Here is a 14,219-nt window from a genome sequence, read left to right as displayed (position 1 = left end):
TGAAACACACGGAGTTTAGCTATTGGTGTTATCCAGGGTATCATAAATGAAAATTTAGGTTAGATCATCATCAAACTCCCAGGTGTGCAAAATTCACAGTCAGGAATGTATTTTTATCTGTATTAATTTACACCCATTAGAATCATAAAATGGTTTGGATTGGAAGGGATCTAAAGATCATCTAGTCTAAGCCACCTGCCTCAGACAGGTATATATTTTAGAGGTCAAATTGATCAAACCTTCCATGTTCTCCCAAATTTTAAAAGGCAGGCACTACATCTGCCAACTCCTCTTCCTGAGTCTTCATTCTTACTCTCAATTTTCCACGGCCTACTCAGGACCTCTGCTTCCTTGGCTTTCTCCTCTTCCAAAGCTGGACAAACGAGGCTTTAGGTTCTGCCTTTGTAGTAATACTGTTTCTCTACTGCACCGCTACTCCAGTTTTAAAACACCACTTCAATCTGAGAAGGATCCAAAGGACAAGTTCTCCTTTTGTCCTCTCCCCTCAACCCAGTGGCACCAATGCGCTTGCCAGCTCCATTTATTTTTTTTTAATTGAGAGGTGGCACTGACTGACTGCGTAAAAATGACACAATGGCCGTGTATGCAGAATACTCCAGCTTCACTGAGCTTGCATTCAGCTTACGGGAGCTGGAAACACAGAGCTGTGCAATCAAACTATCAGTCTGAAAACTATATGCATGTTTTACATTATCAATGAATGCTGATCAGCAAGATAATGAAATTAGGTATATAGTGCCAGCTCTTCCTTCAGAGATAAAAAAACAATACTTAAATGTGGGGGAAGGAATGGAGGGTTGAGCAGGGGAGAGAGACAGACAAAGGGCTTTGATGGGCTAAAATATATTAAATTGGAAATAAAGCAGGTTTTTGTCCTTCCCCTCCCCTTTTTGTTTTTTAACTCCCTTTAGGAACATTTTCTTTCTATCACTTTAATATGTCCATTTTCTTATAGACTTAGCCAAGTATTTTCAAGCTTTGTGCTGATCCAAAATAGGAAAAAAAAAAAAACCCAGAAAAAAAAGCATCATTCCTGCCTATAAGCACATCAAAACTTATCATGTGACCACCTAATCACACACCATTTTCTCCCTGTAGGTTTTCAAAGGCACAGTGCTCTATTTCATTCAATGATAGATTTAAAAAAACCAACAAATCTGTTACAGAAAGAACTAATACAAAGATGGGGTTTCCCAGCACCTAATATGCAAAACCTGCAGTATTGGTGCAACCACTGCCTTGCCCTTTCTGGTGGAACAGAAGGATACAATTTTGTTGACATGTACTCAAAGCAATGATGAAGGGTATAACACAAATTAGAAGAGCGCAGGACTGATTCCTGATTCTAGTGTCAATTTCAATATATTTTTTTTTACCTATATCAAATGACCTGATCCGAATTTTTTAATAAATACACACCCAGGACATTCCATTCAAGAAAATGAATGTAAGGGTACACAGTGACTCCTACAGAAAGGTGTTTTGTCAAAGTTTCCAGATTCACTAAAGAAAAATTCTACATAATTATAAAGCATTAGGTAATTCTTCCAAAAATAATATGTGAATGTGTTTTTTATTTTACACTGTCAAAATCCTGTTGTTTAACTTCAACTGACTGAAGGTAGTGTACTTGACTGCCTATTTTTATAAATCCACTTGAAAAACAGCTCACCTCCCAGGACCATACCAGCTTGACAGCACTTCCTCAAGCGACATGCAGGGCAGTTCTTCCTACGGATTTTATCGACTATGCAGTCATTTCTTCCAGCACATAAATAGTTGTGCTGCCCTGCAGGAAAGAGGAAAAACAGGGTGAAGACTATGTTTTTAACATGAAAAAAATATTTCTGTGTATAATTGTTGCAAAAATAACTGAAGATTCAAAAAAGTGTACTTGAACCATTAAAGAACACCTTCATTTTGTGATAACCTTTACCAATCATGTTACTATTTGAATATAATGCTTTATTTGGTCTGTTTAAGGGAAAATCTCCTCATCTATGAAATTCCAAAATAATTAGCAGTCAGCATGAACTGCTTAAATTATTGTACTAACAATATTTCTTAAGCAAATCAAGCATGAAGACAGACCAATTGTTTCTTTAAAACTTATTTTTCTGTGAAGTTATTGATCCTGTTTTCAAAGAACTTAAGTACATTTTGCTTGGATTGATGTGGAGTTTCTGACAGTAAGCAGAATAAAGAAGTTGGGGTAGTGTAAAAAAAAAAAAGCCCTTCAAGCAAAGCAAACAACCTTTGATGGAGAAGCAGTTCTGTATTAAACTTGCTGAAATACCAGCTGACCAGTGCAGCCAGCACAGCCAACACAGCCAAAAAGAACAAATAGAAGGAGGCTGTAACTGTGGTTTAGATTAGCTTAGTTTATTGCTTAATTCTGCATGTGCTTCTGTGCTACCATTTTAAAAGGTAAATAGTTTACTTCTTAATTTTAGTGAAAGAAACCCAACTGTCTGAAATTCCTTTTCATAACAATTTTTTTTTTGAAAACTACAGGTAAACAAAAACAGTTGCCACATACATTGCCTGGCAACAAAAATGACCTTAGCAATGTTTTAATCAAAAGAAATTCTACTTTACTTTGTCCCATTAATTCTAATCCTGGACTCCTCCTTACAGGAAAGAGTACCAAAAGCAGACAAATGAGTAAAAATCCATCTTGCTATTGGCAGCAGACCAGTAAGCAGAACACTTTGAACAATTCTTCCTTGGGATTACTTGCAGTTTTAACTTGTATTTCTTTGCCTTTATAAGCTACAAAAAGCATTCAGTCTTTTGATAATCAACAACAATTTAAAAACTCCATTAGTGTAATTAAAATCCATGAGTATTATCTCAGCTCCATGGCATTCTACTGCTTTAATGCACAGCTAATTTACAAAGGAATGCTTAAGTATTGTGCTTTTCTTGTTTTGGAGGTTTTCTTCAGTCTCCTGAAAAGAGATTTCTTCTGGACCTCTTTCCCAGGGAATTTGTTAATTCTTCACAAGATGGTCTGACTCCATATAAACCTTGTCCTGCTTATTATAAGTCTAAGACTGAACAGCATTTTTCACATTTACAAAATAAATCATAATTGAATCACAGTTATGAAAACTACACTTCCATGTTTATATGTTATGAAGTTTCAGATTAGAACAGGATTAAACAGTCTTTCTGCCCAGTGTATTCCAGGCCAGAAATTAAATGTTACTAGAATTTAGGCACAGTAATATTTGCTTAAAAGCCAAAACACTGCCAACCCAATTCTCTCAGGGGATTATGGTGACAAACACTCAGGCACTTCTTGATGCTTACTGTGAACATCTTCCTTGTTTTCAAGACCTTTAAGAAACCAGAGTCATATGCTGTACTTGACTTACACCTTCGTGTGAGTTTTCCACTCCACTCATCTCTACCCCACCTCTCCCTGACACTTTCTGTCTCAAAGCATATTCCATTCTTTTTTATTCAGCTGCAACTTATTTGGAAAACATGTAAGTTTCAATTGTTTGGTAGTTTTCAATTTCATCAGTAAAGAATTTTGGTTTTAATTGCAGTGATCTGTGTGGATTTCATCTCAATAGATAAATCTGAGTAAATGTTCCCATTTGAAATCACTTGTGCAAAGCTGGGTTCTGAGAAACTGTTACCGCTTGACATTCATATTTAAAGACAGCAGCCATCTGAAGGAGAGATTGCATAAGTAATAAACACATGCCAGATATTTGCCTAATTTCAAAGTTACAGAACAATATTTAGTTAGATGAAGATGTTTGGAAGGTCTTCCTGGGATAATAAAATATGTATTTGCAAATGTGTTTGCAACAGTTTAATCTTCAGGTTCATCTAGATTTGAACTAATTGTCTTCAATACTTGAGCATTGCAGTTATACCAAATGCATGTACTAATGAAGTACCCAAAACCCCCATTAAGATAAAATCACCATTCAATTGATAGCTTGATATTCAGTATCTTGTCTATGACTACTGCCATTATAACCAGGAAAACAAAAAACAAAACAAACTCAGGAAAAACACAAGATAGTATTGTAGTCACTAGAGCAAAATTTTGAAGGAAAAGGTTGCTACTAGCATTTCTTACAAAAATATGAACCTGGGTATTTTCTGGCAATTGCCACACCTTCAAAAACTTCACCTAGTATTAAGTTTTCTATGCATGTTTACTTTTCACTGTTTTTTGAAAGTCTACATTGAGGGTCACTCTCAATGTATTGGCTTGTGACCAGCTTGATGGAGAAAACACAGAGATGATTTTATCTGTCACTTAAATGTTCCTGATTCTTGTAGGATAGTACTTTTTTAAACTTCCATTGAAATCCATTAGTGTTAGCAAAGCTGCAAGTTCTAATGTAAGCAGGCAAACACAATTTTAAGTCCTGTAATGACTACTGCTATACTGGGAGGTTTTTAATCCAAACAGCGGTGAAAGTAGCACGTACAGTAAGTATCTTTACAAAATGCACTATTAACTTAGCTCACTGACATGTTTTAAGTCACTTACAATCACTCCAGCAAACTCAGGAGTTGCAGAGACTTTGTAGATGTACAAAATATGGGAAAAATAAAGATTTATCTGCACCTGGGGTATCAGACACAGCAGTTATTTGGGTAAGTGCATCTGTGCTGAACTGCTGCCACCCTGCACAGAAGCACAATGCTTGCAAACTCTCAGTTCCTCCTAGCTGCAAAGAAAAGGACTATCTCACCTTTTTATTTTTTCTCTCTCCCAAGTGTGATTTTGCCTCCCTGTATCTCTATTAACAGCCAAAGCTTTCGTATAAAACCATAACCTCTGCAGAACACATCATGGTGTTATATTTAATCTAGTTTTAGATTTCTGTCTAAAGCTTGCAGGTATCTATTGCATCTTTGTGCAAATTATTTTACTGCCAAATGTCTCCCAACATCGACTCTGCTACCTGAAGGTTCACCTCAAGGTTTTGCTCAATAATTTTCTAAAAGCATGTTTTATGTCTTATAAACTTTTAAAAAGTACCAATTAAATCAATAGGTAAAAACCAAACCAAAGCAAAACAAAAACCACAATGGAATTGTGGAAGCTGACAATAAACATGGGTTTAAAATTTTAAAAATGGAAAGTAAGTGCACCTAAACAAAAGATAATGGTGCAGATGTAGCTTTTGAGTAAAAATCTGACTTCTGGAAGCTAATACAACAGACCAGGCTAGTCCCTAGCTTGTGGAAAACCTGACTTGTCATAGTAAATACAGGGTAATCCTTACCCTGAACATGCTCTGACAAGACAGGTTTTCCATAGCTAGGCAGTCTGGCCTAGTTCATCCTTGGTAAAATGATAAGTAAAATTATATCAAATTTAGCCCAGATCTAAATATAACACTCTTCTATTTGTACTGTTTCAAAGTGTAAAACAGCAAATGTGGGTTGAATTCACCTCTCATTATGTGTTTTTTTTTAAGTCATGAAGAACCAGGAATCTACATTGCACTCTCTGTGTCCCTATATGCCATCCCATACTATTAGTCTCCAAGATTCCACACACTTCAGACAATGCTGTTGGTGCTTTAACATAACTGATTGTATTTCTGTGTGTTTTCTATAAAAATAGAAAAACTCCCTGAAGTGAAACTTCTGACTCCAACTACTTAACCAAAACCCACATCCATCATGGATTTCATCATGCATAATCTTTTGAGAAAGATTTGATTTCCCCCTGGGCCCACTGAAGTAAAATTCTCACTTCCAGTTCTTAAGCAGGTGTTGCAACTTCCACTCTGTAGCCTATAATGGTATAAAGAAAGACTTGCTATTGATGCAAGTCCGCTCCTCAGCAAAGAATTAAGGATTCAGTGGACAGTGGACCAAAGGGGACAAAGAGTGAAAAGCAGAGGAACTTGTGAATATGTTCCATCCTGGAATCTAACTGAAATAATTAAGAATTTATTTCTTCATAATAATATATTTCATAGTGAAAGCAATAAAAATAATTTATAACATCATTGACTGACTCTTTCCTCCTCTTGTATACTGATCTCCAAGTCTTGCTGCCTTTCGCTCTGAATCCTGCAACGCTACGGTTTTTCCTTCCAAAATAATTTCTCCAAAGAGCAACCTCCAAACAGAGTATAATTTTTAAATTATATATAAAAAACAGAACAATAAAATATAACTATCTTGTTTTCACTCACTTGTAGACAGAGTCAAAAGTTACAATCCTGATTTTTAATATTTTTTACATTTCCCTGTCTGTCCCATCATTTCCAACAACAAAAAGAAAGAAAACAAAATGAAAACCACAGAAAAACAAAATGAAACAGAATTAACTCATAATTCACGGAAACTACAATGAACTGCAAAATTAGGATGCTGTTTCATATCGATTTTCAGTTGGTTTGCCTAGACCGTTTACCACTGCAACACCTTGAAACTTATAAAGTCTTGGAGTCTAAATATGGCAACTGACAACAGTAAAAACTTCCCACAGCTAATACCCTTTCAGGAGGATATGGCAGCATCTACAAATCACTATTTCCAGTTCTTTTTATGGCATCGTGTCAATAATTTTTAAGTAATTAACTACATCAGGGATATAAAAACTTCCCACAGCTAATACCCTTTCAGGAGGATATGGCAGCATCTACAAATCACTATTTCCAGTTCTTTTTATGGCATTGTGTCACAATTGTTCCTTGGTCAATAATTTTTAAGTAATTAACTGCATCAGGGATATAAATATGTAAAATGACAGAAGTGTCAGCATATTTGTCAATAGGGGGGCTGTTTCTTACAAATACAAAACATGGGATTTGAACACAAAATCTACTTTAAAAACACACAGACTATTTCAGAGGTATGCAGCACTAAAGTATCAGTTGTTTTCCTTTTGACCCCTCTTATATTCTTCTATCAGGATAAGACTCTGTATTTGAATTTCAGTCATCCTATCACTCTTATTTTAGTGGAATTATCATAGCACATTGCCATGATAAATTTTTTCATGTGTATTTTCATACATTCCTTGACTTGTCCTACAAATGAACCAGTGGTCATTTGTACAGGGTCATCCACTATATGAGCAATAAAAGTGGAAGACAAAAGTAATATGCAAAACACCCAGATATTGCTGCCTCTTGATTGAAACACCTTAATTTGACTCTATTTGATTAATTAGATTCTAAAACGTAGATATCTATCAAAACACTGCCAGTTTGTACATCATGAATACTTCAATAACATCAAATCTGTTATATTGAGTGAAAAGCACTTTTATCTCTCAACTTGCCATGTGTATGTTGTGTGTGTTTGTATGTTTTCTACTTCATGAACATTTTATCACCATCACATGACACTGGTATATGGTGTACCAAATTCTGATCCCAAGACCCAGACTGGAAAGTTAGATTAAGAATTAAAAAAACCCTGCAGAGCTGGGACAAAAAGGAGCTTTTAACACCTGCTTCATCAAGGTTACAGTTAAAAGGTGCCTACACTATTATTTCTCTCTTTTCAAAGAATTTTTCTACTAGTGGTTGGCATTTTTTAATAGTTGGCATGCTGCATCATTTTAGATTCCTCAGGTATGGAAAAGCATAATTGTTTAGACAAGCACTTTTCCTTATACACAGTATTACACTATGTACACAGTGAATCACACTGCCATCATAAAACTGTTTATCATAACACTGATAAGGTCAGATAAACTTTATCACAAAGTTTGGTTGAAATTATGATCACCCTTCTTACTGTGTAGGTATAGCTGATTATCAGACACTCCACAGAACCCCTCCATATACAGACAGTGAAAACTCTCATGGAAATCTTTGTGCCAGTTTACCAAATTCAGGTCTCAGAAAGAAGGGAAGTTCACACGTGGTCAGTTAAATGTTATCTGCTACATGTGCTTTAGCTTGTTCCTTCATGCCATTGATGCAACAGAGTTTAAGGTCAGAGCTACCCTGACCTTAAAGTACACATTAAAACTAGATAAATGTTCTACAATCACTTGATCAAGTTTGTAACACATTCCCAGGTATTTAAACAAGCCAAGAGTCAGTTTCTGACTGATCTGCTGTAACATCATGTATTCATGTTGGTCTCAGACTCTGGGTTTGAGCGACTACTTTTCCTTAGAGATCAACAATATAAGCAAAGTGCAAATATAAATGGAGAACAAAAATAAAAAATGAGGCTTTATTATAGGAAAAGCAGCACTAGAATATTTTTGCAGGATTTAGGTAATTCAAAATTTTCATTAGTAAAACTACTGCAAAAGAGATACTTTCAACAAGAAGGCAATAGTACAGGCTACCAAGAAACCCTGTGTTAGCAACAGTTACAGAATCCCAAAACTTTGAACACTGGGCTCCTTTCAAGGGAAAAACATTTTATTGTGGGATTCCACAAGCATTTTGGTCATAGCTGCCCTGCATCATTTCACATTATGGAATCTTTATAAGACATCACTAATGACTGTTTGGCAATTGAGTCATTGAAAAGTAAAAGTTTGTCTCTTAAACTTCACTCTCCTAATGCCCTGTTAGAAATATTCTGCTCTACTTTTTATTACCACAAATGAGATATATTGGTAGTAGTTAAATAACACCTGGTCATCAAGGGCACATTATATTACAAATATAGTAATTCTACATATTTGAAAGCATTTTGAATATTATTTCTGATTTTTTTTGATTTCTATCTCCAAAATGCTCGTCACTCTCATCTCACTGACAGGAACGGCACTACCCCATCAACACAGTGAATTCAATTTTGTCCCTTCAAATTTCTTTACTGAATATGAACAGCTGTAACTTTCATTGTTTTCATTATACTCAAAGGAGATTTTAAAGTATTTTTAAAAAGCTTTGCCATTTCTTTGTACATTAAGTGAATCTACAGAATAATAGTTATTTGTAGGAGTCCAACAGAAAATGTACAACCTTTACACGCAGATTAAAGTTTCCTAAGTAAAACCAACCCAGTATCTTTGTCCCATTTCTCCTCCTCACCTGCAGTACTAAATTTTTTATATATCTTTTATACTACAGGTTCGCAAAGAAAGGACTTGCATTTTTGTTTAACCTGTTTCAAGACTTTGCCTTGAGAAATATATGTTTATTGTATTAACACCAGCCTTTTTTTCATATAGATAGCCACATATGGGGAACCAGGAACCCAAAAGACAGAAGGTATCTACAATGAATATATATTTCAGAATTCAGTGTCAAGAAAGATTTTAAGTAACTTTTGTGATCCTCACATAACTGTGACCCCTCATTAAGTTGTATGTGTATGTATTAGTTACATTCAAATGTGTTATTAAATCATAATTAGTATATACAGTTTTAAATCATTGTTCAGTCTGAGTAATTTAAGTAATCTGGTTTTATTTCAAAAAGACTAGATATGGAAAAAATTAGTTTTCTGGATAACAGAGCAGTTAATTTTGTACAAATGGTTGTATTTAACCAATAAAGTAATTGTATTTAACCAATATAAAGTAACCTTCCTCACACCAGGAAAGATAAAATAAATGGTGTATGAATAGAACAGTTTCTGTGAAAAAAAATACAAAAAATATATAGGCTGTTTGATTTGAAACAGCAAATGCATCTCAGATTACATAAATAATTAAAATAGAAAATAAGACTTTTCCAACAAATATAAAGCTACTATATTAAGTACTTTTTTACTTATGCACAAAACCTCATAACATACAAAAAAATCTCTCACAAGACAGGGAAAATCCATGAAATAGCAAAAGCCAGCTATTTCCAATTATGTTTTAATTTCTCATAAAGATCAGTATGGAGTGGAAATTACATGAAAATTAGAGTTTTGACCAGGACTTTTTACTCACAAAATTTCATATTTTATTTACATGAATTATTATTAAAAATCCCACATCTGTAGTAGCACTACAAATTTTAAAAAATAAATAATGCATTTATGCTCAGACAAATTATGGGCAGGGGGACATTTCATGGAAGAAATATGTTTCAAATTTATATGACTGCAAGTGAGAATTTTAAACACTATTTCCTATTGCATTTAAAATACAAATACTCTGTGTTTTCTTATAGAGGAGCAATTTCCCAACATTTTTTCTGATATTAATTTTTTATTAAGTATTTAAAGTCCATAGAAAAATCAAATATCTCTCAATAAATAGTATTATTTTAGTGCTAATAATTATACCGTATACTGCAATAAAAACAAGAAGTCCATCAGTCCATCTCTAAGGAACCCCCTGTAGTCTTGCACTTTCTACACAAAAACAGGTACAACTCTAGTTATTCATTCTGCCAGTGCCTACACTGCTCATTGCCTGACATTGCTTCCCATCAAACTCACTAACCTGTATCTTTTCTGATTAGCATCAGATTTCTGATGTACATTCTTGAACATTCTTTGAAAACCCTTACTAGAAAACCCAAACACACTTCCTTAACAGACTCTCGGTCTGTGTATTTATCTAAAAATTAAAATTATGAAGTTGCTATGTATAACCTAAGACTTTTGTTTATGTAACTGCATTGACCTCTCATTTGTGTCTAAATAATTCTATATTCTTAACCTGGTAAGACTCTGCCAATATAGACTTTGAATAGTCTGTGAAAATTTTAAGATGTTCCTTGTATCAAGTTATTCCTTCTTAACGTCTCTTGTTAAAATAATTCTGCTGAACAATAATGTCATATAATATAGTTTTGAGCAGGTCCATCTACTGCAAACAGAACTGGGTACTATATTAGAAAAGAGATGAAATTTAAAATTGACAGAATAAAATTCAAAGAAAATATTACAACATTATTATATACACAAAAAACAAAAATAGAATTTATTTTAAAATACAGTACTCATAAATTAAACTGTGCTTAGTACAAAAACTTCAGCTCCCTGACTTTTTTAAAAAAAATATTTGGCTGATTTAGAAAAATATAGCAAAAAAAAAATGCAAAGGCAAACCAGGAGACCAACTAGCAGATTCAGTGAAACTTAAATGTATTCCTGCAAGTGACTTAAGAGCTTTGTAGCCTAACAAAAATATTTCTAGTAATTTTCTCATGAAACCCATTGAATGCATTGGAGAAACATGGCACTGGCTCAAAAGTTCACTTAGACCTCCAAGACCACATTGCAAATATTTAATGTTAAAGGAAGAACATGAGTATATGCTTAAATGAGAAAGTAACAGCACAGTGAAACAAAATATCTAATAATATTATTATGCTAAGCTTTTACTCTTCCAAAATTCCCCTTTTCATTTGGAGAGAGATAAACTCTATAAAGCAGAAAAAAACTATGTATCACAACGAGAAAACACAGGATGCAGTTTTTTTATTTTAAGGAATCCTATCCATTAGAACAATGGTTTTGTTAAATACTTGGAACAGATATTTGAATATCCTAGTTCTGGCAGGATCAGATAAAAATCAAAATAGGAGACAAAGCCTAAAAAGCAGAAGGATTGTTTTACTGCTTTATCTGTTGAACCATATAAAACAGTCTGCTCTTGTACTCATATTCAAAATCTCAGTAGACAAGGCGTATAATAGAATCCAAAATGAAAAAACAAACATAGGTATTGCTACTGTTTCATTAAACTTGCAGCTTGACTTTGCAATTTAACAACTATTTGGAAGAAATCAAACACATTTATTGTTATTATGACTTGAAAAGGTTCGCTGAAATTTTAAATACTTCCATAACTTCCAGGAAGCCAAAACTGCAACTTGAAAACAAGAAAAATGTCATTATTTCAAAAAGAGAACAGAGCCAAAATAAATTCTTATCTGCCTACCATGAGTTCATACCCAAAATATTTTCCTTTGAACACCACTTATACTTTTTAAAACAAGTTGTATAATGCACAAACATTTTATTTAACTCTGCCTAACTCTTCCTACCTGGAAAGATTAACTGATAAAGAGTAAATAATAAATAACAAAACTGTAAAGTAAAACAAATACTACTAGAAAAAAAACAATTAAGGAAGAACTTTGTCAATATCCACTGTTGATAAAACAAACAAAAAAATTCACTGCAGTGACAATATTTATAAAAAGGAGCAATAAATAAACAGTATGCCCTAGTGTCTAGAAGTTATATTTCAGATATTTAGGAACAATGGCATCTTATAGTACCTTCCATTGCCCTTTTAAAGAAGACTTTACAACTTCCACAGGTAAGTACTCCATAGTGGCAACCTGAAGCCTCATCACCGCAGATGAGACAAATCTTCTGGGGTAGTGATTCGAAACTGAACTGAGAACTTTGGCTGGTTTCCGTATCTGGCCTTGAGAAGAAAAAGAATTAAAAGAAATGAAAGATCCAGCTTTGTGCAGTTAACTACTTACCTGTATTAAAGAGTTTTACATCAAAAACTTCATTTTAAAATTCATAGTCAAGATACAGAAGGACATGAAAAAACTAAAGTATGACTGCCTTTCTGCTTAATGGTTTGTCTCTACTATGGTAATACAGGAAAGCATGGCAAAAAAAAGCAGAAAGTTATATTTTAAACCACGTAGCAAAAAAGGTACCATCTAGGACACTCTGTTAAAATGTTCATCTTCCTCAGATCAACAACTCTTGTGAGTGGAGTCATAGTGATGATTTTTTTTTTCCTGTACAGAGACAGAATCACACAGATGTCAATTGAATTTCAAAGGTCTCTTTCACACGGGAAACATGAAATTTCATTTCAACTAGCAAAATCTTCAATACTCAATTTTTCACCCCCCATTCAGCTGCAGCATTCTCAGCAGTAACTAAATCTGATGGGGATATCAAGGATATTTCCAATTTGTCTTCAAGAAAAAGCAGACTAATCTAGGTAACCACTGCATCTTCTTTACTAAAAGAAAGGATATCCATTGAAACTGTAACATTGCATGCACCTTTTGTTGCATCTATTTCTAGGTAATGCACATCTCAGCATGACAGTACACCATTTCATTCAAGCAAATCAATATATGTGTTTCAGGGTTTGGTTTTTTTTCGTGTGAAAGCAACTGGTTTTTGTGGTGTTGAGTTTCTGAGTTTTTGGGGATTTTTTTTGTTGTTTTGGGGGTGGTTTTTTGCGCGTTTTCAAACTGGGAACACTATTTTGGAAAATATTTAGGTATTGATGAATACGGTATCGCTGAAAGTGAGGAGAAGCTAGAAAACCAGCAGGCCGCCCCGGGGCCGGGCGCTGGCCCGGACTTCGGCTGTCCCTGAAGTCCCGCTGCGATAACAAACCCACATCCCTGGGGCGTCGTCGTGCCCAAAGCCGCGAGGTGCCAGCTGCGGAGCCGGGACACCGCGGCGTGCTCAGGGAGCGCAGGGAATGCGGACGGGGCCGCGGGCACTACCGAAAAGCCCAAAAAGGCCATCGCCGAGAGAAACTTTGTCCTTTCCTCAGCATTCCCTTAATATCCTCCCCTTAATGTTCCCTTAACATGCCCACCACGCGGCACGCCCGCCCGCCCCTCGGGAGAAGGATGAGGAGCGGAGCTCTCCGGCCGCGCAGCGCGACCCCCGGTCCCGTCCCTCAGCGAGCGCCCCGCCGCCGCCGCCTTACCGCGCGTAGCCGAGGTAGGGCGGGCAGAGCTGGGGCAGGCCCTCCTTGAGCACGGCGGCCGGGAAGCCCAGCGGCTGGTGCCCGTTCAGCCCCAGGGCCGGGTAGAGCCCCGGCGGCGCGGCCGAGGTGGAGGGCAGGCTGTCGGGCTGCGGCGGCCCGTAGGCGCCGGCCAGCAGGGTGGGCTCCGCCTTGTAGAGGACGCACTCCAGCGAGGGCTCCTGCCCGGCCCGCGGAGCCTGCGGGTAGTCGTGGCAGCCCGCCGCGGGGCTGGCCCTGCCGCCCGGGTAGCGGGCGGCGAGGCCGAGACCCTCCTCCTTGATCTTCATTACGGGCTGGATGTCGCCGTAGGCGAAGGGCCCGTCCTTGGCGTCGGGCGGCGGGAAGCCGTAGGCCGGCAGGTCCGGGGCGGGGGGCGAGCAGCGCGGCACCGCGCCGCCCTCGTACTCCGCGCCGTCCAGCAGCTGCCGCGTGCGCGAGGCCAGGAAGGCCGAGTTGAGCGGCAGCAGCGGCACGTGCAGGTATTCCTGCCCCGGGTCCCCCGCCCGGGACCCGCCGGGCAGCGCCCCGGCACCGGGGACATCGCCCTTGGGCGCCGCGGCGGGACACTCCGCGCCGGCCGCCGGCCCCGCCGGCC

General features: G+C 37.0%; 1 protein-coding gene across 1 annotated transcript in view; it reads right to left on the bottom strand.

Annotated features, from left to right (window-relative positions):
* The window catches only part of PGR (progesterone receptor), a 30,922-nt gene that overhangs the window by 16,187 nt on the left and 516 nt on the right, over positions 1-14,219 (bottom strand). The window contains 3 exon segments of the mRNA XM_039718755.1: positions 1,694-1,810; positions 12,165-12,316; positions 13,586-14,219. The exon segment at positions 13,586-14,219 is cut by the window's right edge and continues 8 nt beyond it. Of these exon segments, the coding sequence (XP_039574689.1) occupies positions 1,694-1,810; positions 12,165-12,316; positions 13,586-14,219 (903 nt within the window).

This window comes from Passer montanus, unplaced genomic scaffold, assembly GCF_014805655.1.
Source record: "Passer montanus isolate IOZ18808 unplaced genomic scaffold, ASM1480565v1 scaffold4, whole genome shotgun sequence".
NCBI classification, from domain to species: Eukaryota; Metazoa; Chordata; class Aves; order Passeriformes; family Passeridae; genus Passer; species Passer montanus.
This window is presented reverse-complemented; position numbering and strand designations above follow the sequence as displayed.